This window comes from Strix uralensis, chromosome 9, assembly GCF_047716275.1.
Source record: "Strix uralensis isolate ZFMK-TIS-50842 chromosome 9, bStrUra1, whole genome shotgun sequence".
In the NCBI taxonomy this organism is placed as follows: domain Eukaryota; kingdom Metazoa; phylum Chordata; class Aves; order Strigiformes; family Strigidae; genus Strix; species Strix uralensis.
Window position 1 is genome coordinate 11,584,408 of NC_133980.1, and position 20,943 is coordinate 11,605,350.

The 20,943-nt window shown below is 64.3% G+C and overlaps 2 protein-coding genes across 3 annotated transcripts; one reads left to right on the plus strand and one right to left on the minus strand.

Moving 5' to 3' along the window:
* Nucleotides 1-1,816: 1,816 nt before the first annotated feature.
* Nucleotides 1,817-12,693, plus strand: ECEL1 (endothelin converting enzyme like 1). Of its 2 annotated transcripts, none has more exons than XM_074878201.1 (18): nt 1,817-1,900; nt 3,584-4,473; nt 6,461-6,529; nt 6,691-6,801; nt 7,389-7,481; nt 7,731-7,855; nt 8,273-8,495; nt 8,648-8,746; nt 8,849-8,923; nt 9,405-9,508; nt 9,728-9,786; nt 9,942-9,993; nt 10,122-10,189; nt 10,301-10,425; nt 10,714-10,779; nt 11,005-11,100; nt 11,660-11,736; nt 11,957-12,693. In XM_074878201.1, exons 2-18 carry the CDS (start codon nt 3,730-3,732, stop codon nt 12,054-12,056), a joined length of 2,286 nt encoding a protein of 761 aa, XP_074734302.1. In that variant the 5' UTR covers nt 1,817-1,900; nt 3,584-3,729; the 3' UTR covers nt 12,057-12,693. The 2 variants fall into 2 exon arrangements, with proteins under 2 accessions (XP_074734302.1, XP_074734301.1); XM_074878200.1 differs by lacking the exon at nt 1,817-1,900 and adding an exon at nt 1,909-2,016.
* A 33-nt stretch (nt 12,694-12,726) lies between these two features.
* Nucleotides 12,727-19,831, minus strand: LOC141947486 (uncharacterized). The gene is made up of 21 exons (XM_074878692.1): nt 19,537-19,831; nt 19,230-19,345; nt 18,977-19,151; nt 18,698-18,870; nt 18,490-18,624; nt 18,341-18,410; nt 18,093-18,227; nt 17,787-17,978; nt 17,529-17,645; nt 17,115-17,304; nt 16,117-16,319; nt 15,474-15,590; nt 15,243-15,358; nt 14,821-14,995; nt 14,504-14,676; nt 14,281-14,415; nt 14,119-14,191; nt 13,899-14,033; nt 13,589-13,780; nt 13,339-13,449; nt 12,727-13,253 (listed from the first exon to the last, which is right to left on the minus strand). Exons 1-21 carry the CDS (start codon nt 19,739-19,741, stop codon nt 12,991-12,993), a joined length of 3,201 nt encoding a protein of 1,066 aa, XP_074734793.1. The 5' UTR covers nt 19,742-19,831; the 3' UTR covers nt 12,727-12,990.
* Nucleotides 19,832-20,943: the final 1,112 nt, after the last annotated feature.

Sequence of the window (20,943 nt, forward strand, 5' to 3'; positions counted from 1 at the left end):
CACTTGGTGGAGACTTTTGGGGGGGGTTGACACTTGGAAGCGGGTGCAGGCACTGCTCGGCACCCCATATCTACATGTAGGTGCCCGTCCTGCACCTGCTGTACCCCAGATTCTCAAGATGCCAAGTCCTGCGGGACGCCGCAGCTCTCTGTGGCCGGCTCAGATTTATCCATTATTTTATATCCACACGCCTTTAATTTTTACAGCCCTGTTGGAGCAATACCCAGGGCTGTTAATAACACCAGCCCCCCCCCTCTTCCCGTGTGCATCCATCATGCTCCCACCACGGTGCCAAGCAGGTCTCAGGGCCGGGTAAGCACAGGTGTGGGGAGGCTGGTGTGTGGCACCCAGCCCTGTGCCTCCACCCTCCGACGAGCCCCCACAGTAAGCATCACGGCTGGGCACCCTGTGCCCACCCGTGAACCAGCCTGGATCTGGGTGCGCTTGCACCCTGCTGGGGTTGGTGGTGCCTGGCTTGTTGGGGTGCCCAAGCCGGGGGCGTCTCACTGGTGGGATTCATGGAGCCCCTCTGCCGTGGCGTGTGCCCCAGGAAGGCTTTGCTGCAACACCTGGGTGTGTGAGCATGTGTTTGAGTGTGCCAGGGTACATGTGCCTGTAGTGGGAGCTGGCCGGCAGTGCATGTTGGCGTGTGTGTGTGGGGAGGCACAGCACACGTGTCTGGACTGGTGCGTGTCAGGGTGCATGGGTGTACATGTGATGCACATGTGTGCCACTACCTGTACGTGTGATGTTGTATGTCTCAGCTCTGCAGTAGGCACCTCACCCGGGCCGTGCCCAGCACCCCAGCACCCCAGCACAGGAGCACGCAGCCTCAGCCGCCCCGGGCCGTGAGGGCTGTGCCTGGGGCCAGCCCACGATACCCACAGTCCAAGATAGTGGGTCCCACACCAGCTGAGCCACCCATCCCATGCCGAGAGGGGTCCCCATGCCATGTGTAGCACAGCACCCAGTATGTGCTGCCCAGGGCTCCCACCCCAGCACCCAGGAAGACCCAGGGTCCACTCCGAGCACCCCAGGCTGTGCAGGCACGAGGGGGGAGGTGTGAGGGTGTCAGGGCACCCCAAGCGTGGCAGGCAGGACGGCCACGCGGGGCTGGGGTACGCGGCCGCTGCAGGGGGCCGCCTCGGGCGGTGGGAATTGCTGGGCTATAAATCGCCTTGCTGGGCCCCCCCGTGGCAGAGCGGCTCACGATATTTATGTTGGGGATTTATCTGCAATGCAGTTTAATATTCCCGGACCTTCGCGTGTGTGTGTGTGTGAGTGCACGGCCCCCTCCCCATGCCACCCCGTGCCACCCCCGTGCCCACCCTCTCACCCGAAGCCCCCCTGGCTCCGTCTCTTGCCCACCCACAGCCCTTTCCCCTTGCACCCACCCTGGCAGGACTGGACGGGCCCCCCAGGGTGTCCGGGCACGGCGTGGGGTGCCTAGGGGCCGGGCTGCTCCTGACACAGGTCACCGGCCGTGCCCACCCGTGGCCCCGCTGGGTGCCGGGCTGCCGGGGGCTGGCAGCAGGGTCCCTAGACGGGGGATGCCAGGCGGAGTGGCACTGCCAGCCCTGTGCCAGCCCCCTCGGGGTGGGGTGCCCGGGGACCCCCCCTGCCCTTGCCTCCCCGCCGGCGGGGATGATGAGGTAAGGCTGGCGGGTGGCACTGGGCTGCTCCATTTGCATAATAATCTCGTTAATGGAGCCTGGCCTGCGGGAGAGCCGGGCTGGAGACACCACCCCCTCCCCGCCCCGCTGCCTCCCTCCGGCCCCGCCGCTCCGCCAGCCGCGGCGCGGGGCGCGGAGCGGAGCGCGGGGCGCGCAGCCGGACGGGCAACGCCGGGCCGGCCCGCCAGCAGCCCCGGGCAGCCTGCTGACATCCCCCGAGCAAGCCGGTGAGCACCCCCCGAGCACCCCCCCGAGCACCCCGGGCAGCATCCCCTCCGAGCACCCTGAGCAGCGTCCCCCGAGCATCCCAGGAGCATCCCCCAAGTGTCTCGGCGAGCAAGCGGTGAGCGACCCCCCCCTCCCCCAGACACCCGCGGACATCCCCGGCAGCATCCCGGGGAACATCCCCCGAGCACCTCGGTGAGCAGCCCCCCCGAGCAGCCCGGGGAGCACCCCCCGAGCCTGCCGGCCAGCACCCCCCGAATATCCCGGGCATCATCCCGGGGAGCACTTCCCGAGCATCCCTCGGGCAACCCTCGAGCATCCCCCGAGCAACCCTCGAGCATCCCCCCCCGGGCACCCACAGGCACCATCCCGGCGAGCACCTCCCGAGCATCTCCCTAGCATCCCGGCGATCATCTCCCGAGCATCCCGGGCAGCATCCTCCGAGCATCCCGGGCAGCATCCCCTCTGAATTCTTGGCAGCGGACCTCGGGCACCCCCAAGCATCCTGCGCAGCATCCCGAGTAGCATCCCCTGAGCATCCCGCGCAGACCCCCCGGTCCCCCCACCCACGCCGCCCCGCGCCGTGCCCGCTGCCGGCCCCGCAAACTTTCCGGCGGCGGCAGCTTCCCGGCACGGGCACCGCCGGGCTGCGGCGCCGGGGCACAACTTTGCCCAAGTTGCGGAAGGAGCGGGGGCCGTGGGGTTGGGTGGGGACCCGCCGCGGGGATATTGGCCACCTCCCGAGCGGCTCTTTGTCCCCAGCCTGTCTTCCCCCACCTGTAAATCCGGTTGTCATTCGGCACCGAGAAAGGCTTGGGGTCCCCTTTTGAAGCCCCCCCACAACGTATCTATGCCCCCACCCTCCTTTCCCCACCGGCAGACCCCCTCCTCCCCATCATGACACCCCTGCCAGGGACCCCTGCCCATCAGGCACCAGCCAGCTGAGAAGGGTTGGGTGGATGGTGGCAGTGGGGCAGGGGGGGAAATGCTGTGAAAGATGTCCACGGGGTTCAGGGTTCCCCCCCCCCCCCCCCCGCGATACTGGAATTAACTTTGCACACACATCTCGTGCCGCACCACAATTGGACACAACGCAATGCAACACGGCGCACCACGACCCAACCCAACACAATGCAACGCCATGCGCCACGCGATGCAACCTGACGCAGGGCCACACAAACTGACCCAACCTGCAACACCCCAACCCAACGCCTTACCCCCTCCCAAATCTCCCCAAAGCCCCTCTTCCCCAAGCTGCTCACCCCCCTCCATACCCCACCCCGAGGGGCTGGCAGCCCTGTGCCCCCTCAGGGCAGGAAGGGGTCTCACGGTGCGGGGTGAGGATGGACCACCCCGGCCATCAACCTGACATGGGTGCTCTTGCCGGTGCGCTGGGTGGGCGTGGGGGGTGTGTGGGGGCGTGGGATGGAGCCATGCCAGGGGCTGAAACCTGCCTGGGGTCGCGCAGGCAGGACCCTGCCCTGTCACCAGTAGGGCTGGCAGAGGGGACAGCCATGGGGTAGAGCTGCCACCGAGCTCCTGGCACTAGGGCCAGTGCCAGTGCCACCAGTGGGGCACACAGGCAGGAATGGCGATGCAGGCAGCGATGACGGCAAGAAGCAACCCACCCCCCCCTCCTTGCTCCTCCCCAAACCCCCCTCAACCACCTCCTCTGCCTTTTCCAGGAGCTTTCCGCCTCACCCAGCCACCCTCCACCATCTCCCCGCAGTGGGCGCAGCTCCAGCATGAGTCGTGGGGTACCTGAGCTTGCCCCCCACCTGCCCTGAGCCCCTCACACCCGCACTACCTGCGGGGAGCCCCATCCCCGGCCATGGAGAAGACCTACTCATTGACGGCCCACTACGACGAGTTTCAGGAGGTGAAGTATGTGAGCAAGTACCAGAGCGGCACCCTGCCCAATGGCTTCGCCCTCCAACTGGGCACTGGGGCCAAGAAACGCCGCGGGGGGCTGCCGCGCTGGAGCCGTCGGGAGGTCTGCCTGCTCTCGGGGCTGGTGTTTGCTGCGGGGCTCTGCGTCATCTTGACGTGCATGTTGGTCCTCAAGTACCTGGCGGCTGAAGGGGACAGCTACTGCCTGGAGGGGTGCCAGGAGAAGAAGGCCTTCCTGCGGGCGTCCCGCTTCCTCAGCGCCAACATGGACGCCACCATCGATCCCTGCCAGGACTTCTACTCCTTCGCCTGCGGCGGCTGGCTCCGGCGACACGGCATTCCCGAGGACAAGCTGGTGTACGGCACCATCGGGGCCATCGCCGAGCAGAACGAGGCCAAGCTGCGGGCACTGCTGAGCCGCCCTGTGCGGCGCCGAGCCCCCGCCTCGGCCGAGAGGAAGGTCAAGGAGTTTTTCCGCTCGTGCCTGGACCAGGCTGAGATTGACCGGCTGGGCCCGCGGCCCATGCTGGAGGTCATCGGGGAGTGCGGCGGCTGGGATGCCCCCCCGGGCCGCGGGGACCTCAACGAGCTGCTCTACAAGACGCAGGGGGTCTACAGCGCTGCTGTGCTCTTCTCCCTCACCGTCAGCTTGGACGAGAGGAACACCTCCCGCTACGTCATCCGGGTGAGGGCACCCTGTCCCTGGGGCTGTCCCCCCAGCCACCCACTTGTGCTGGTGACACCCCCTGGTGACACTGTCCTTGTCATGGTGGCACTGGATGCCTGCCCTGTACGGGGGTTTGGCTGCAGCAGGCAGCCAGACTGGGACAGCCCCTGTCCCTGGTGGCCCCCCATTGTCCCATGGTGGGACCCCCGTGTCAGGCTGCTCCGGGGTGATGGTGGCATCTCCAGGATGGGGGGAGGATGCGGGTGGGGGGACATGTACAGAGTGAGGTAGTGCTGCCCACCTGGGTGCTGGGGACAGCTCAGCGGGGCACCAGGGTCTCCAGAGCGCCAGTGGCCAAGCCCCTCACCTTGGCATCCTGGCTGCCACCTGCACACAGGCGGTGACAGAGAGATGCCCGCTGGCCCCACAGCATCGGGGCAGGATGCCAGGGCAGTTGCCCATGGCTTTGTCAGCCTTCCCCCACCCCAGCCAGCCTGCGTCCCTCAGCCTGTGGTGCTACCGGGGCATGGGTGGGCTTTGTCTGGGTGGCCAAGCCCCAAACACCCTTGGTGGGTGTGGGAATGTGGTGGTGGGGGCACGGTGGGGGCACGGTGAGGACGTCGTGGTGGGCACGGGTGGATGGCACAGCAGTGGGGGCACAGCAATGGCATGGAGGGAACGTGGGGGTGGGCGCGGCAGGGACATGGTGGGCATGGGGGGGTGGGTAGGGTGATGGCACAGTGGGGACGAGGTGTTGGGGATGGTGGGAGCACTGGGGGGACACCGTGGTCGGGATGAGCTGCCCCGTCCCTGTGAGATGGTGGAGCCGGGGGGTGGGGCGGTGAGTTGAGTGGGAGTGTGTGAGTGTGAGTGTGAGTGTGTGAGTGTGAGTGAGGGGCCGGGGACGAGCAGGGCCGTGCTGACGGGCCGCGCGTGTGTACACTAGAGGGAGCGTGTGTCACAGGGAAAGGGTGGGTGGGTGGTGGGGCTGAGCGGGGTGGGGGGGGCAGGTGTGCGCGGGGCGTGACAGGGTGGGCGTGGGGGGGGGAGATGGGTGTGACAGGCAGGGTTGGGTGTCAGGGCTTGGTTGGTTGTGTGTGTGTGCCCGGGTGTGACTGGGGGCGGGTGTGCGATAGGTGTGAGTGTGGCGGGGGGGGGGGGGGTGAGGAGGAGGCTGGGGGGGGGTGTGGGTGTGTGAGGGCCGTCCGTGTGGCAGTGCCTTTGTGGGAAACCAAAGAGGGGGGGTGTGATGGGGGAAGGGTGGAGAAAGGCTGGGGGTGCCTGTGGGTGTGTGGGGCAGAGCTGCGGCTGTGCGCTTGGAGGGGGGGCTGCGGGGGGGGACACGGGGGGGGGTGAGCCAGAGAGAAAAGGGGAGGGTATGTGTCAGTGTGTGTGTGTGTTTGTGTGTGCATGGGGGGTAAAATAGATGGTGCGTGCGTAGGTGTGTAAGGAGGGGTGAGCATGCATAGGTGTGTGTCATGAGGGGTGAGTTACAGATGTGTGTGGATGTATACACGTATGTGCAAGAGTGTTCACGTGTGTGTGTGTGTGTGTTAGAGGCTGTGTTTGTGGCTACAGGATAGCAGGGGGTGAGGGTGCGGGGCTCTGTCTGTAAGGGTGGGGGTGTCCATGCAGCGTGGCTCATCCCTGCGACTCCCCATGGGACAGGCTGCATCACAGGAGCAGGGCCAGCTGTGGGGCCATCATGGGGCAGGCTATGGGGCAGCCTGTGTGCCAGGCAGGAGTCAGGCCACAGAGCAGGTGCCTGCCCTCTGCTCAGCACTCCCAGCCCATAGCACGCTGCCCACTGCAGCTCCAGCACCCTCTAGCAGGAGGGAAACTGAGGCACAGGATCTGCCCATGCCTGGGGCTGTCCCATCGCACTGCCACCCCATGGCTCCCAGTCACCAGGGCCACCCTGTAGTCTGGGGAAAGCTGAGGGGTGCCTTGCCCAGCACAGCCCCCCCTGCCTCTGCTCAGCCGGTGCCCCCATCTCTTCCCCCAGATCGACCAGGATGGACTGACTCTGCCTGAACGGACCCTCTACCTGGGGCAGGATGAGGAGAGCGAGAAGGTGAGGGGGTGGCCACACTGATGCCATAGGGACACCAGGAGAGGGACCAGCACCCAGTATGGAGTGGCAGACAGTGGGCACTCCACTGTCAACAGTGCCAGGGGCTGGGGTGCCCACAGGGCAGTGCGGGGTGGCACTCAGTATCCCTTCCCTCGGCACAGATCCTGGCTGCGTACCGGGTGTTCATGGAGCGGCTGCTCACCCTCCTGGGGGCCGAGCATGTGGAGCAGAAGGCCCAGGAGATCCTGCAGCTGGAGCAGCACCTCGCCAATGTGAGGGGGATGCCCACCCTGGACTTTGGGGTGCCCCTGCCCAGCCCTTGAACAGATCAAGATCAGTTGCAGATCTTTGGGGACCTCCATGCATGGTCCTAAGGGACGCCATCCCAATTCCCTTAGGAACCTCCACGCCCAGCCCTTGGGAACCTTCATGCCTGGCCCTTGGGGTTCCCAGCCCCTTGAGGACCCCATGGCAGATCTTCAGGGACCCCAGACCCAACATCTTGGGAAACCTGAGTCCCAGCCCTAGGGACAACCACCCCAGACCTTGGGGATCCCCATGTCCAGTCCTTGTCAACCCACTCCAGGCCCTTGAGGACTCCACACCCAGCTTTTGGGGACCTCAGTCTCAGCCCTGGGGGACCCTGGTGTCCAGCACTCGGGTACCCCAACTCCATGCAGACCCCATGACCAGCCCTCACGTCTCACTGGCAGCAGAGAGTTCTCAGGACAGGGAGCAAGGAGGGATGTGGGTCAGTAACCCCTCTTTCCCCATCCCTGTGCCCTGTCCCTGTGCCCCATCCCTGTGCCACCCCCACAGCGGGCAGCGGGATGGTGACAACTGTGCCCACCCCATGCAGATCACAGTGTCCGAGTACGATGACGTGCGGAGGGACGTCAGCAGCATGTACCACAAAGTGACCCTGGGCGAGCTGCAGCGCATCACCCCCACGGTGAGTACCGCCGGCACCCAGCCTGGCACCCCACATCCCCCACCTGCCCTGTGCCCCACACTTGTCTCTGTCCTCCTGCTCCAGGCCCTCACTGCCCCCCCAGATAAGTTCACTTGAGGGTGATGAATCCACCCTCCACTTTTCTGGGTGGGGAGGGGTGGTGGGAGGATGGAAAACCTGGAGGGGGTTCCCTCCAGGGTGGCATGAAGGGGGGTCCCTGTGCCCCCCTGATGGTGCCCACCCTGGCAGCTCAAGTGGAAGCGCTTGCTGGACCGCATCTTCCACGACAACTTCTCGGAGGAGGAGGAGGTGGTGCTGCTGGCTACCGACTACATGCACAAGGTGTCCGACCTCATCCGCGTGACGCCCAGCAGGTGAGGGGGGCTGGCACCCCCTGTGCCCCCGGCACCTTCCCCAGCCTGGTAGGGGGTTGGCAATGGAGGTGGGCACAGGGTGGCTGCAGCTGGTCCCCCTGCCATCCTGGGGAGGCCAGGCTGGGCACAGGGACCCTGGGAAAGCTCCTGGGAGAAGGCACTGCCTTGAGCCTAGCAGCACCCTGGTTGTGCCCAGCCACCCACTGAGCCCCTCCATGCTAGAGGTCACCAGACTCAGCACACAGCAGGGAGGGACACCGTGCCAGCCCATCCCTGTGTCCCCACAGGCCACGGCCACCCTCATGGCCTGCCTGGTCCCTGAGCAGGGGTGTCTCCACCCTGGCATATGCTCCTCACCCTCCCTATGTGCCTGGGATGTGCCCAGTGGGGGGGCCTGATCTTGGCCCCCATCACCAGGATTCTTCACAACTACATGCTGTGGCGCATCGTGGTGGTGCTGAGTGAGCACCTCTCCACCCCTTTCCGCGACGCCATCCACGAGCTCTCCAAGGAGATGGAGGGCAACGAGAAGCAGCTTGAGCCTGGCAAGATCTGCCTGAGCCAGGCCAATAAGCACTTCGGCATGGCCCTGGGTGCCCTCTTTGTTGAGGAGCACTTCTCCTCTGCCAGCAAAGCCAAGGTAGGTGATGCTGCCTGTGGGCATGAAGCCACCGTGTCCCTCCTGTCGCCTTGCCAAGGTGCCTACCACCACCTAGCACCCCACTGAGGGCTGTCTGGTGGAGTGACGGGTGGTGAGAACACCATGCCAGCGCCCGCCATGACCCATCATAGGTGCAACAGCTGGTAGAGGACATCAAATACATCTTGGATCAGCGCCTGGATGAACTGGACTGGATGGATGAGGAGACACGGAGAGCGGCCAGGGCCAAGGTAGTGGCTCCTAGTCTGGACGAAGGCAGAGGTCTTTGTTCCCACCACATCCCAGGGGCACGTGGGATTGGGGCCTGACCCCACCACTCGTTTTGCCTACAGCTCCGGTACATGATGGTGATGATCGGGTACCCTGATTTCCTACTGAAGCCAGAGGCCATTGACAAGGAGTATGAGGCAAGGGGTGGCCCAGGGCCACTTGGGGGTGTGGGCACATGGAGAGGGGAGATGGTCCGCACATCTGCCTCAGGGTCTGCGGAGACCAGGATGGGGAGATACCACTCCAAAACAAGCCACCTCCTGGTAGATCATTGTGCCCACCACTCACACAACCACAGCCGCATGGGCAGTACCATACTGTCCCTGGGGTTTGGGATGATGTCTCCTTCTCCCTATTGCACCCCCCAAAGCTCAACCCCATCCTCAGCAAGGCCTGGGGGTGCCAGCATGGGGGGGACCCCATGGAGGTGATGGAGATGCAGCTGCCCGTGTGGGCACACAGAATTGGACATGAGGACACACTCATGCCACATCCAGCCCACAGCTACAACCCTCTGAGCCTCTGACCCCAAGGCTCATGGGGGTGGGAGGACACCCTAGCCCTGCTCCCCACAATCGTGGGGCTGGCATCCCCCCTGACATGGCTGTGCCCCACCAGTTTGAGGTGGATGAGAAGACCTACTTCAAGAACATCCTCAACAGCATCGCCTTCAGCATCAGGCTCTCGGTGAAGAAGATCCGGCAGGAGGTGGACAAGTCTGCGTGGGTATCCCCTTTCCCTGGGGGGGAGCGGGCATGGGGGGCACAGCATGGCCCCACCAATGCCCCCTGTGCCCATGCCTGGTTGCACCCCCCAGGGTGCAGGCAGGAGGGCAAAGGGCAAGCCAGGAATGCCCCCCTGTCCCCCCCAGCTGTCCAAGGGTTGGCATTTCCATGCCCCCCTGGTGCCCCACAGCCTGGCACCGCTGTCTCTCCTCACAGGTGGCTGCTGCCTCCCCAGGCGCTGAATGCCTACTACCTGCCCAACAAGAACCAGATGGGTGAGGCATTGCTCATTCCCCCAGGGTTTGGGGGAAGGTGCAGGGAGGGTCTGGGGTGGGGGCCATGGTGCAGGGTCCCCTGGCGCCAGGTGACGCTGTGGGTGGGTACAGGGCAGGGCGACCCCCCCAACTGCAATTCTCTCCTGTGTCCCCAGTGTTCCCTGCTGGCATCCTGCAGCCCACCCTCTACGACCCCGAGTTCCCACAGTGAGTGTGGGGCTGGGGCATGGCCAGGGGGTGCCAGGCAGGGTAAGGGGGTGCCAGGTCCTGGAGTCACCTCCATCCCTGCCAGCACTGTGCACTCTACCCTCTCACCTCTGCTCCCCATCCAACAGGTCGCTGAATTATGGTGGGATTGGCACCATCATTGGGCATGAGCTGACCCACGGCTACGATGACTGGGGTGAGAGACCCCCCACAGCCCTATGCCAGGGGGGAGATGGGTGGGCTGGGGGCAGCCAGGCAGGACGCCTGGGTCTCTTGGGACTACTGGTGGTGGCGGGTGTCTCGGCAGGGGGACAGTATGACCGGCACGGGAACCTGGTGCACTGGTGGACGGAGCGGTCATACAGCAAGTTCCTGAAGAAGGCGCAGTGTATCGTCAACCTCTACGACAACTTCACTGTCTACAACCAGCGGGTGAGACCCCCCACACACACCTGTCAGGCAATGCCCTGGCACATGCTGCCTTGCAACAGGGTCCCTCTGCTCTGTTGCTAGGGTTGGGTGCCTGCAGGAGAGCATGGCTCTGCCTTGCCCAGCCCTGAGACGCAACAACTCATCACACCTCAGTTCAGTTGGGAAATTCCTCAGGGCACTGGGTGGGGGCAACTGAAGCAGAGTCTTGGTGCCAGGGTGGGGAGTGGGGGCTGCCTGCCTTGCGGGGGGGCATCTCTGCTTACCACATCGTCTCTCCTCTCTTGGCAGGTGAATGGCAAACACACACTGGGGGAGAACATTGCTGACATGGGGGGGCTCAAACTCGCCTACTACGTAAGTGTCCCCCCACCCTGGGGTGCCAGGGCTCTGACAGGGCCATGGGGCAGCTGCTGATGCCATCCCATCGGGTGGGCAGGAGACTGCCCCCCCCCCGCCCCAAGACCCACCTTGTGCCCTGCAGCAGGAAGTAGGCATGATCCTGCTTGCTGGTTCCTGCTGGGGTTCGGGGCAGGTTTGGAGGTTGCCCAGGCCATGCTGAGGGCACCCCTTGTTCTCCAGGCCTACCAGAAGTGGGTGCGGGAACACGGCCCCGAGCACCCACTGCACCACCTGAAGTACACACATGACCAGCTCTTCTTCATCGCCTTTGCCCAGGTGAGTCCCTGCCCTTCCCACATGTGGCACATACTGGGGCGGGGTGGGGGGGGGTGGGGGGGGTGGGGGATGTCACCATGTGTGGGGCTGGTAGCCCTGAGGGACAGGGCGAGAGCCCCGGGGGACCTGGTGCTCATGGCCAGGAGCCAGGCTTGGCTGCATCAGCAGGTCTTGGGCTCAGGGTATGGGGCTCAGCCATATAAGGAGCATCCTGCACTGCCCTGCTGCTCCTGGGAACCCCTCAATAACAAACATGTGTGTCCCCCGTCACCTCCAGAGACCCCACAGTAACAAATGCACATGACCCCAAACTTCTAGGAAACCCTACAGCCAGGCAGCTCACAACCCCAGGAGACCCTGCAATAACAAACATGGCTCTATGCTCTCCCAACCCATCTATACCACACACACAGGCTCCCAGGAGACCTACAATAACAAGCACAACCAGGGCATTGCTGTCCTAGTTCCTCAACAGCCAGAAGGGCCGTCATGCCCTGGTGGGTGCCAGGACCCGGGGTGCCCCATCCGGCTCACCCATGGGAACCCTTTTTCCCTGCAGAACTGGTGCATCAAGCGGCGATCCCAGTCCATCTACCTGCAGGTGCTGACGGACAAGCATGCCCCGGAGCACTACAGGTACTGGCTGGCCCCGAAATGGGGGGGGTACGATGGGTGCCAGCCTTCCCCATGGCAAAGTGGGGTGGACACCCTTTGGGATGCTGGCACCAGAAGGTTTTGGGTGGGCATCCTGGGGCAGGAGATGGGGTGAGCAGGTGTCCCAAGTGGGGTGCATGGCAGCAGTGGTGGTGGGGAAGAAGGTGCACAGCTCTGACTTGCCCCCCTCCTCTCTCGGCAGGGTCCTGGGCAGCGTCTCGCAGTTTGAGGAGTTCGGACGGGTTTTCCACTGCCCCAAGAACTCACCCATGAACCCAGCGCACAAGTGTTCGGTGTGGTGAGGCCGATTCCCTCCCTGGCAGGCTGGCACCCCCCATCCTCATCCTTGCCCAAGTGCCACCCTGTGCCTGCTCCCCACCTCTACCCATCTCCCCCTCCTACTCTCCAGGCAAAGGGGGCACCCCCTAGTGATACAGGGGGTCACCCCCCCAAAGACAGGTACGCACTGGAGGGGTGGAGGCAGTGGGGAGACACTTGGGGTGGGTATGAGCTCCTGCCCGGAGGCAGCTGCCTCCTGCCCATCCCCTTCTTACCCCTTGCCCTGTGCACTGGGGGGGCCCTGAGTCCCCACAGACGAATGAGGGCACACCCAGGCACCCATGTACCTCCTTTTCTGTCCACCACCCCAATTTCTTCACCCAGCCCTACCACATTCATCCCAGCACCAGTCGAGGCAGGGAGAGTGAACCAGAGACACTGTGGGGCTGCCCCACACCAGAAGCCTCCCCCTGCCCGCTGCCCTCCCTGTAATCCCCCATGCCAGCTCCGTCCTGTCCCCGCATCAGCCCTGCCAGTGGGTGGGCAGAGTCAGCAGAGCCTGGGGCTGGGTGATGCCAGCCTGCCCCGGGAACGCGGGGACACGGACACCTGCTGTATTTTTCGCTGCTGTTTCTGGTCAATAAAGCACTGGATATGCCAGGTGGGTGCAAGGGGCTGTGGGATGGGCAGCAGCAGGCAGCACCCCCAGCCCTGCCTGTACAGCACGGGCACCTACACACTGCCAACACACCTGCCCCACAAGCCTCACGCCCCACATTTATTAAACACTGAGCACCCCATATGGGTGGCGTAGGGCCCGCCCCATGCCTGTCAGTTGGTGCCCCGCAGCTGCTGCATCCAGGCCAGGGATGCTCCAAAAAACTGCCACCCACCTGCGGGTGCCACAGCCATTGGGAGCGGGGGACATGGGTCCGGCAGCACCCGTGGGCCATGGGGTCAGTGGAAGAGGGGCAGGAGAAGGGTGGGCAGGAGCAGGGCCAGAGGGGTGGCATGGGTGCTGGGGGCAGAGCCCCGCTGGCGACAGGCAGTGTAGGGCTCGAGGCAGGCAGCGTAGGCCATGGCGTGGGCCACATAGGTCTGCTCCTGCACCCCATGGAAGAGGTGGGCCATGGGGCCCTTGGCCAGGATGGCCACATCCTCGCCGCCGTGGGTCTCCGAGCTGAGGGGCACGGCTGCCTGCTGCAAGTAGTCGTACTGCTCTGGGGAGGGGGGAGAAAGGGGTGAGGCAGGCAGCGGTGGCCCCCAGCCCCATCTACCACCCAGCCATGGTCCCTGTGCCCTCACTGGCTGTGTCATCATCCACGTCAGTCCTGTTGGTGCCTGGGTAGCCTGGACCGTTCCCATAGAGGATGGATGTGTAGTTCTTTTTGTCAGAGGCTTTGCTGGGGGCCAGACCTGGGGAGAGGGTGATGGAGGGTGGGGATCAGCCAAGAAACCCCCGTATTACCCCTCCAGCCACAGCCAGGGTGCCCTGGAGCTGACAGTGTCCAGCACAGGGCTGTGCCCCATTCTCGGTGGCCAGGCAGAGCCCTACCGAAGATGGAGGAGCCGCGCAGGGTATAGCCACCGAAGGAGAAGACGTGCGAGTGGTCAGCGGTGACAACGGTGAGGGTCTGTGCCTCGTCTGTCAGGGCACCCGCCCGCTCGATGGCCCGGTCGAACTCCACCGCCTCTGTCAGCGCCTTATGGGCTGCACCATCGTGGTGGCCATGGTCGATCCTGCCGCCTGCAGACGGGCACCCGCGGTGGGCTAGGGATTGATGGCAGCACCCCCAACTCTTACCTCCACCTTGGGATGTGGGACCCCCCTCTTGCCCACCCCAGGGGCACCGGCCCCAACTTATCTTCCACGAAGAGGTAGAAGCCATTGGAGTTCCTGCTCAGGATGGTGATGGCTGCCTCCATCATCTCTGTGAGAGATGGGTCCAGGGTGGTGTTACGCACTAGGTTGTACTTCATGTCCGAGGGTTCGAAGAGACCTGGGAGGGGACGTGTTGGGAACAGCCTCAGTGCCTGCATGTGTCCCGCTGGCTGTCAGGTCCTGGCACACGGGACATTTGTTACCCATCAAATAATTCACACTAGGGTCGATGGCAGCAGCCAGCATCTCTGTCCTGTTCCAGACATACCGGGCACCCTGCGGGCAAATCCCACAGAGGGTTAGTGGGCGCCCAGCCCCATGCCTGGGGGTAGTGGGCAGAGGACTGTCCCCACAGCGTCACCCACCCTCCGTGACTCCAGCCATATGTTGATGAGGTTATTCCCATCATTGCGTATCCCCTTCGCCGTGTCATAGGTGGGATACTCAGGGTCCAGTGTCCCCACGGGGGTCATGTATTTCCGACCACCCCCCAGGATCACCTGGAGGGGATGAGACCGGTGCAGTGTTAGTGGGGGTGCCTGGGGGGGGTCTGCCCCTCCTCCCCCCTTCCCAAGCACAGGTACTCACGTTGATGTCGACGTTGTGGACCAGCTGCCAGGCGATGTCCTTGCAGCCCTGGTTGAGGGCATCCGTGGGCATGCTGGCATCCGCGTACCAATTGCGGTTCACCACGTGGGCGTAGGTCCCCGAGGGCGATGCGTGCTGCACCCGCGTCGTGGTCACGATGCCCACTGCCTTTCCTGCCACCCCCCCACCCATCAGGCCCCACAAAGGGTGACATGGGGTCCCCCACCATCAAGCCCTAGGATGCTCGTGGGGGACAGCCCCCAGTGTGACACCCCTTGACCCCATGGGGTCCCACCCAGCCCTGTGCCCTCTTTTACCGGCTTTGCGGGCTCGCTCCAGCACTGAGATCACCTCGTTGCCTGTCGTGGTGTTGCACTGCGAGTGGCGGGCGGCTGCGCTCAGTCCCACTGTCTGGTAGTTGCCCTTCACCCCACAGAGGTAGGCTGTGGCTGTCCCCGCGCTGTCAGGGACCTGTCGGTCCACGTTGTATGTCTGCCAAGGACACGCACCAGGCTCAGGGCAGGGGATGGCTGGCAGAGGCACCCAATAGGTGCTCTCCCCGCCCAGCACCCCTTGCTACATTCATTTGCTCACCCAAGGACAAGTGTGGGATGGCAGGGACCCCTTGCACCCCATACGTGCATCCCTGGGGTGCTTCTGTGCCAGCAGCCCCGTGGGCGTCACCGTGGCCCCATGCCCAGTGTCATCCTGGCCCATGCCCAGCACGGCGGGGAGTTACCTTGGCGAGAGCCACGTAGGGGAAAGCATCCAGGGCGAGGGGAGTCTCAGGGCCCAGCTTCCCCTGCTCCTGCCCCTTTAGGATGCGGGTGGCCGTGATGGTGGAGATCCCAAATCCTGGGTGAGGAGAGAGGCTCGTAGTCACCCTCTGGACCAGGTGCCCTCCCCGCATGCCGCTCCATGGGGCACTGGCCATGCCAGCCTGCCCTCCGTGGGTGCCAGCAGGACTCACCGTCCCCGAGGAAGAGGATGAGGTTTTTGGCTTGGTTTGTCCTGGGCTGGATCTTGAAGGAGGCCTCAATGGCTGCAGCTGCCTGCTTGTTCCAGAAGGATGGCTTCTCCTCCTCCACTGGGACAGGGTAGCACCCATCAGTCCCAGTTCTGGGGCACCCACACCCCTGGGGCACCCACACCCCTGGGGCACCTGCATCCCAGGGGCTCTTGCTCCCTGGGCATCCCCATGCTCTGACATGGACTGAGAGGGTCAGGGTGCTGTTTGGGGTGGGGGGAGACCATGTGGGCTTACAGCCACTGCCCAGCCCAGGGGTTCTGGGGCAGGGAAGGAGGGGAACAGCAAAACCGGACATGATGGGGAGTTATCTGACAGGTGAGATGGAGCCAAGTCCATGGTGGGGGAGGGTGGAGGCTACAGGCACTTCCCCCAGACCCTCCCTCAGCCCAGAAGCAAGCGGGAACCTGGCCCCGTGGGGGAAAACTGGCTCAAGGACCCCAGAAAATCAGGGGTAACCCCCATTAACCCTTGCAGATCTGGGCAGGCCCTGGTCCCCTCCCCAAACCCAGGCTGGTGCCTTGCCTGCAATTCCCCAGGCACCCACTGCAGCCAGCCAGGCACCCGTCCCCATCCGTGTCCCCACCTGGGAAGGCAGCAGTGCTGAGCCCTACCCAGAGGCCCAGACAGAGGGTGAGGGGCACCAGGAGCTGCATGGTGAGATCCGGTAGCCCAGTGCCGCTGACAGTGTCTGTGACTCTAGAAGCTCTGGGGAGGGACTTTGGACCAGGATCAGCCCTTGCAGGGTGTGTGGAGGGTTTGGCATGTTTCTGATGATATCCCGCTGTCCTGCTGGGCAACCGGCACAAAGGCCATGGGGCTGGGCTGCTGGTACTTCCTCGGCACATCACCTTATTGCTGCTGGGGGATGGACGGACTTGGAGCACAAACAGATGCAGAGGGCAAGAGGATGGGTAGTGCCTGGCAGGCATCATTGTCTGCCCCGATTGCAGTGCCAGGAGGGGGGATGCCTTGGCCCAGGGTGCCACAGGCAGCGCTGAGCATCAGACCCAGAGCAACAGGGGTATCGGGAGCACCTGGGGCACTAGTGCGCTTAGCAGCCCCGGTCTCTGCCCAGTGCTTTCTTGACCAATAAATCCATGGATGTGGACTAAAACTCTGCTCCTTGCTCAGCCCTTGCCAGGAAGGTACCAACCTTCATGTATTGTGCCCCAGCTTGGCAAAGCTAGGGGTACATGGCCTCCCCTAACCCTCATTTCATCACCCCCTTCACCCCAATGCCTCCAGTGCTGGTCCCAGCAGGGCACTGGGAGCCACAATCACCTGGGGAAACAGAGGCACAGGGCAGCACCTTAGAAGACAACCACCGCTGCAAACCCTTGCATGGCAGATGGAGACGAACAGCCCATGTTTTATTGCATCTTTTGATCCTGCCCACAGTGGGAACCTGGCTGCCAAGACACTTGATGGGGTGGCTCAGGGAGGGCCAGGCAGCCCAGGTTGAAGTGGGGCTCAGCTGGGGTCTCTCAGCCCCCCACCATATGGGCAGCCACGCAGAGGGCCAGAAGGGCAAGCAGTGGTTGCGGGGAGTACTGGGTGCCATGGGAGGCCCTTCGGGCTGACCTGCACCCGGGTTCAGTGGCGTAGGGCTCGAGGCAGGTGGCGTAGGCCATGGCATGGGCGATATAGTGTTGCTCCTGCACCCCGTGGAAGAGGTGGGCCATGGGGCCCTGGGCCAGCACCACCACATCCTCCCCGCTGTGTGTCTCCGTCTCCAGGGGCACAGCTGCCTGTTGCTGGTAGTCCTTGTCCTCTGCAGGGGGGGCAGGAGAAATGGGGCTGAGGGCAGCAGGCTCCCCTACCCGTTGCAGGGATGGGGGGGCAGCTGCCATCACCTTGGCGTCGAGGTGATTCTTGCTCAAGTGACTCCTGAGCAACGTGGTGGCACTAAGACCCCATACAACCCCAGTGGCCATGCCCGTGGGACACTGCCCCCAGCCACCCTGTGCCCCCACCCCATCCCCATCAGACTCCTACCTGCAGCGGGGAGGCTGGCGGCCGGGCGGCCCCCTGAGCGGATGCTGTAGCCAGGACCATTGCCATAGAGGATGCTGGTGTAGGCTCGCTTGTCCTTGGCTTTCTTGGGGGCCAGCCCTGGCACAGGTAAAGACATTGTCACCCCCATCCCAGCCTGCTACCTCTCCCCAGCTCCCCGCCTTGGCCAGCTCAGCCTCTGGCAGGAGCAAAAGGGGGAGCTGGGAACAGGGATGTTTGCCGCCCCTCCCTGGCACCCACCAAAGATGGAGGTGCCACGCAGCGTGTTGCCTCCAAAGGTGAAGACATGGGAGTGATCAGCTGTCACCACGGTCAAGGTGTCAGAGGGGGAGGTGAGTTCACCTGCCCGCGCCACCGCCCGGTCCAGCATGACGGCCTCCATCAGCGCCTGCTTGGCCCGGCCACTGTGGTGGCCATGGTCGATCCTGCCACCTGCACGGAGAACGTGACCATCACCCTCTCCCTGGTCCCCTGGGATGCCCACCCACTCCCAGGACCCTCATCCCACCCCAGCCCCAGCCATGCTGCCAGTTTGGGGCTACTCATCTTCCACAAAGAGGAAGAAGCCATTGGGGTTCCTGCGCAGGATGCGAATGGCCTTTTCCGTCATCTCCACAATGGAGGGGTCCGTGGAGGCATTGCGGTTCAGCTCGTACTTCATGTCCTTTGGCTCGAAGAGACCTGGGGGAGCAGGGTAGGAGGGGTCCATGCTGGGGCTGCTTCATGCCCCTGCCAGCACACCCGAAGCAGGGAGGAGGAGGAGGCATTGCTGGTGGTGCAGGTGGTGCTTTTACCCATCAGGTGGCTCACAGAGTCATCCTTCACTGCGTCCAGGCCCTTCTTGTCCCAGACGTAGCGGGCATCCTGCCAGCGAGAACAGAGCCAGTGCCAATGGCACATGCCCCATGCCTGGCGTCACGTCCCCTCTTCCCTGGCACGGTACCTGCTTGGCACTCAGCCATTCGGCAATCAAGTTGAGGCCGTCCTTCCTGGTGCCGTTCTGAGCTGGGTCCTCTGGGTATTCGGGGTCTGGGGTCCGCTTGGGGGTCATGTACATCCTCCCGCCGCCCAGGATCACCTGCTGGGGAGCTCAGCAGACCCTCCCAATGTCCCCAGTGTACCCCCCATCCCATGCCCACTTCCCAGCTCACGTTGATGTCCGTGTTGTGCACCAGCTGGTAGGCAATGTCCTTGCAGCCGTCCCGCAAGGCCTCCTTGGGCATGTCAGCGTCGGCGTACCAGCTCCGGCTGGCCGAGTGGGCATAGGCCGCCCCGGGGGACGCGTGCTGCACCCGCGTGGTTGTCACGATGCCCACTGACTTGCCTGCAGTGCGGGCAAGGGTTTACAGGGAGCCCACCCAGACCTGCACGGCATGGAACGGCCATGCCATGCCAGGCTCCCCGACAGGGTTGCCCGCTGCTCCCCGTACCCGCCAGCCTGGCCCGGTGCAGGATGGAGTCCACCTCGTTGCCAAAGGTGGTACGGCATTTGCCGTAGACGGCCGCCCCGCTCAGCCCTAGAGTCTTGGCATTGGTCTTCACCCCACAGAGGTAGGCTGTGCCCGTGCCAGCGCTGTCGGGCACCTGCCGGTCGATGGTGTAGGTCTGGAAGCAAGCAGGAGCCAGTGGGATTTTGGGCGGGGGCAGCAGGGCCTCCCCCCTACCCGGCACTGCCCCACTCACCTTGGCCAGGGCCACGTGGGGGAAGGTCTCCATGGCCAGGACACTCTCCTCGCCCGAGCCACCGGCCAGCTGCCCCTTGTAGATCCGAGCTGCCGACACGGTGGGCAGCCCCATGCCTGTGGGCATGGCAGAGCCGTGGGGTGGCAAGGGGCCGGGACCAGGGACAGTCCTGCCCTCCCCAGGCATTGCCCAGGGTCGGCCAGGGAGGAGGGGACCTGCACCAGCCCCGTCTTCTCACCAGCCACGTCCCTTGGCTGCTGTGCAGCCACAGAACCGCGGGGCCTGCCTGGGACGTGGGGGGACTCACCGTCACCCATGAAGAGGATGATGTTTTTGGCCCGCTGTGCTGCCGGCTGCAATGCCAGGGCCAACTCCAGCCTCCTCCTGGCCCCTTGGTTCCAGTAACCGGAGGTCTTCTCGGCATCTGGAGTCAAGAGCAGAGCCGGGGCCGTGTGGGGGACTGGGCACCCTGAAGGTCCGCAGGGGTAACCCCCCCAGACCCAGGTGGGCATCTCCACTCAAGATAAATTTAGCTGCTCTGAGTCCCCTCCATGGGCGCCTCAGAGGGGCCAGGAGCCCTTTGGGGATCAGCCCAGTCTTTGGCAATGCCAGCATTGCCCAGAGCCCATCTGTAGAGGGGGAAACTGAGGCACAGTTTGGCAGGGAAGTTTGTTGTGCCTCTCGGCAGAGGGGATGAGGTGCCCAACATCAGCCCCCTGTGGCGAGTGTGCCATGTTCAGGCAACCATGGCCAGCTGTGGCTATTGAGCCACTTGATCCAAAGCCACTGCCAGGGGGTGAGGGGGCAGCAGGGCTGGGGGGGAATGGGGACAGGGCCTGCCTTGGGGGGGAGCTGAGACAAACCCATTCAAAGATTGGTGAGGTGGCCAGGAGGGTTTGCCTTTGTTCGTATCCCATGGGGAGGTGACAGGGTCCCCGGAGACACTCCCAGGGAAGTGGCACCAGCCCAATGCCCCCCACCAAGGGCTCCCACCCTCCCTGTCCCACACGTCCTGTCACCTGAGGCTGCAGCGGCAAGCTCGGCGAGGATGCAAAGGAGAAGGCAGGTTCCAGGGTAGAGTGGCCGCCCCATGCTGCCCACCCCAGCTCCTTTCCTGAATGCTGCCTGTGTCCAGGGCAGGGTGGGGGGTGACAGCCCTTTATGGCCCTTCCCTGTCCCGCCGGAGGGCTGAGCCCCGCCACGGGTGAGACGATGGGCTGATAACATTCAGGGACTATCTTCCAGACCTGCCCAGGGCCCTCCCAGTGCCCCCAGCCCCCACTGGGGCCATCCCTGCCCCCCACCATCGAGGGCCTCCAGCCCATCCCTGGGGACCAGGGCACCTCGTGGCCCCCAGCTCCCATAGGGGCGGCTGCCTGCAGGACTCTGGGGAGCGGCAGGGAGGGCGCAGGGCAAAGTGCTGTTTTTGCAGACAGGCTGAGCTGGGCTGGGCTGGATTGGCCTTGTTTTCCCTGAGACAAACCTGAGGAGGGGGACACTGGGCTGAGGGGTAGTGGGAGAATGTCTTTGATGTCAGTGTCCTCAGGGCCTCTCTCACAGTCACATGCTGCCTGCCAGGCCCTGGGACAGTCAGTGCCCGACACGCTGGGCACACTGGGGCAGCCCGTGCCAGCACACTCGCACAGCAAGGTACCTGCTGCAGGCAGGGAACAGCCCTGTGTCACCAGCACCCGCCGAGGAGCAGGAGACCCAG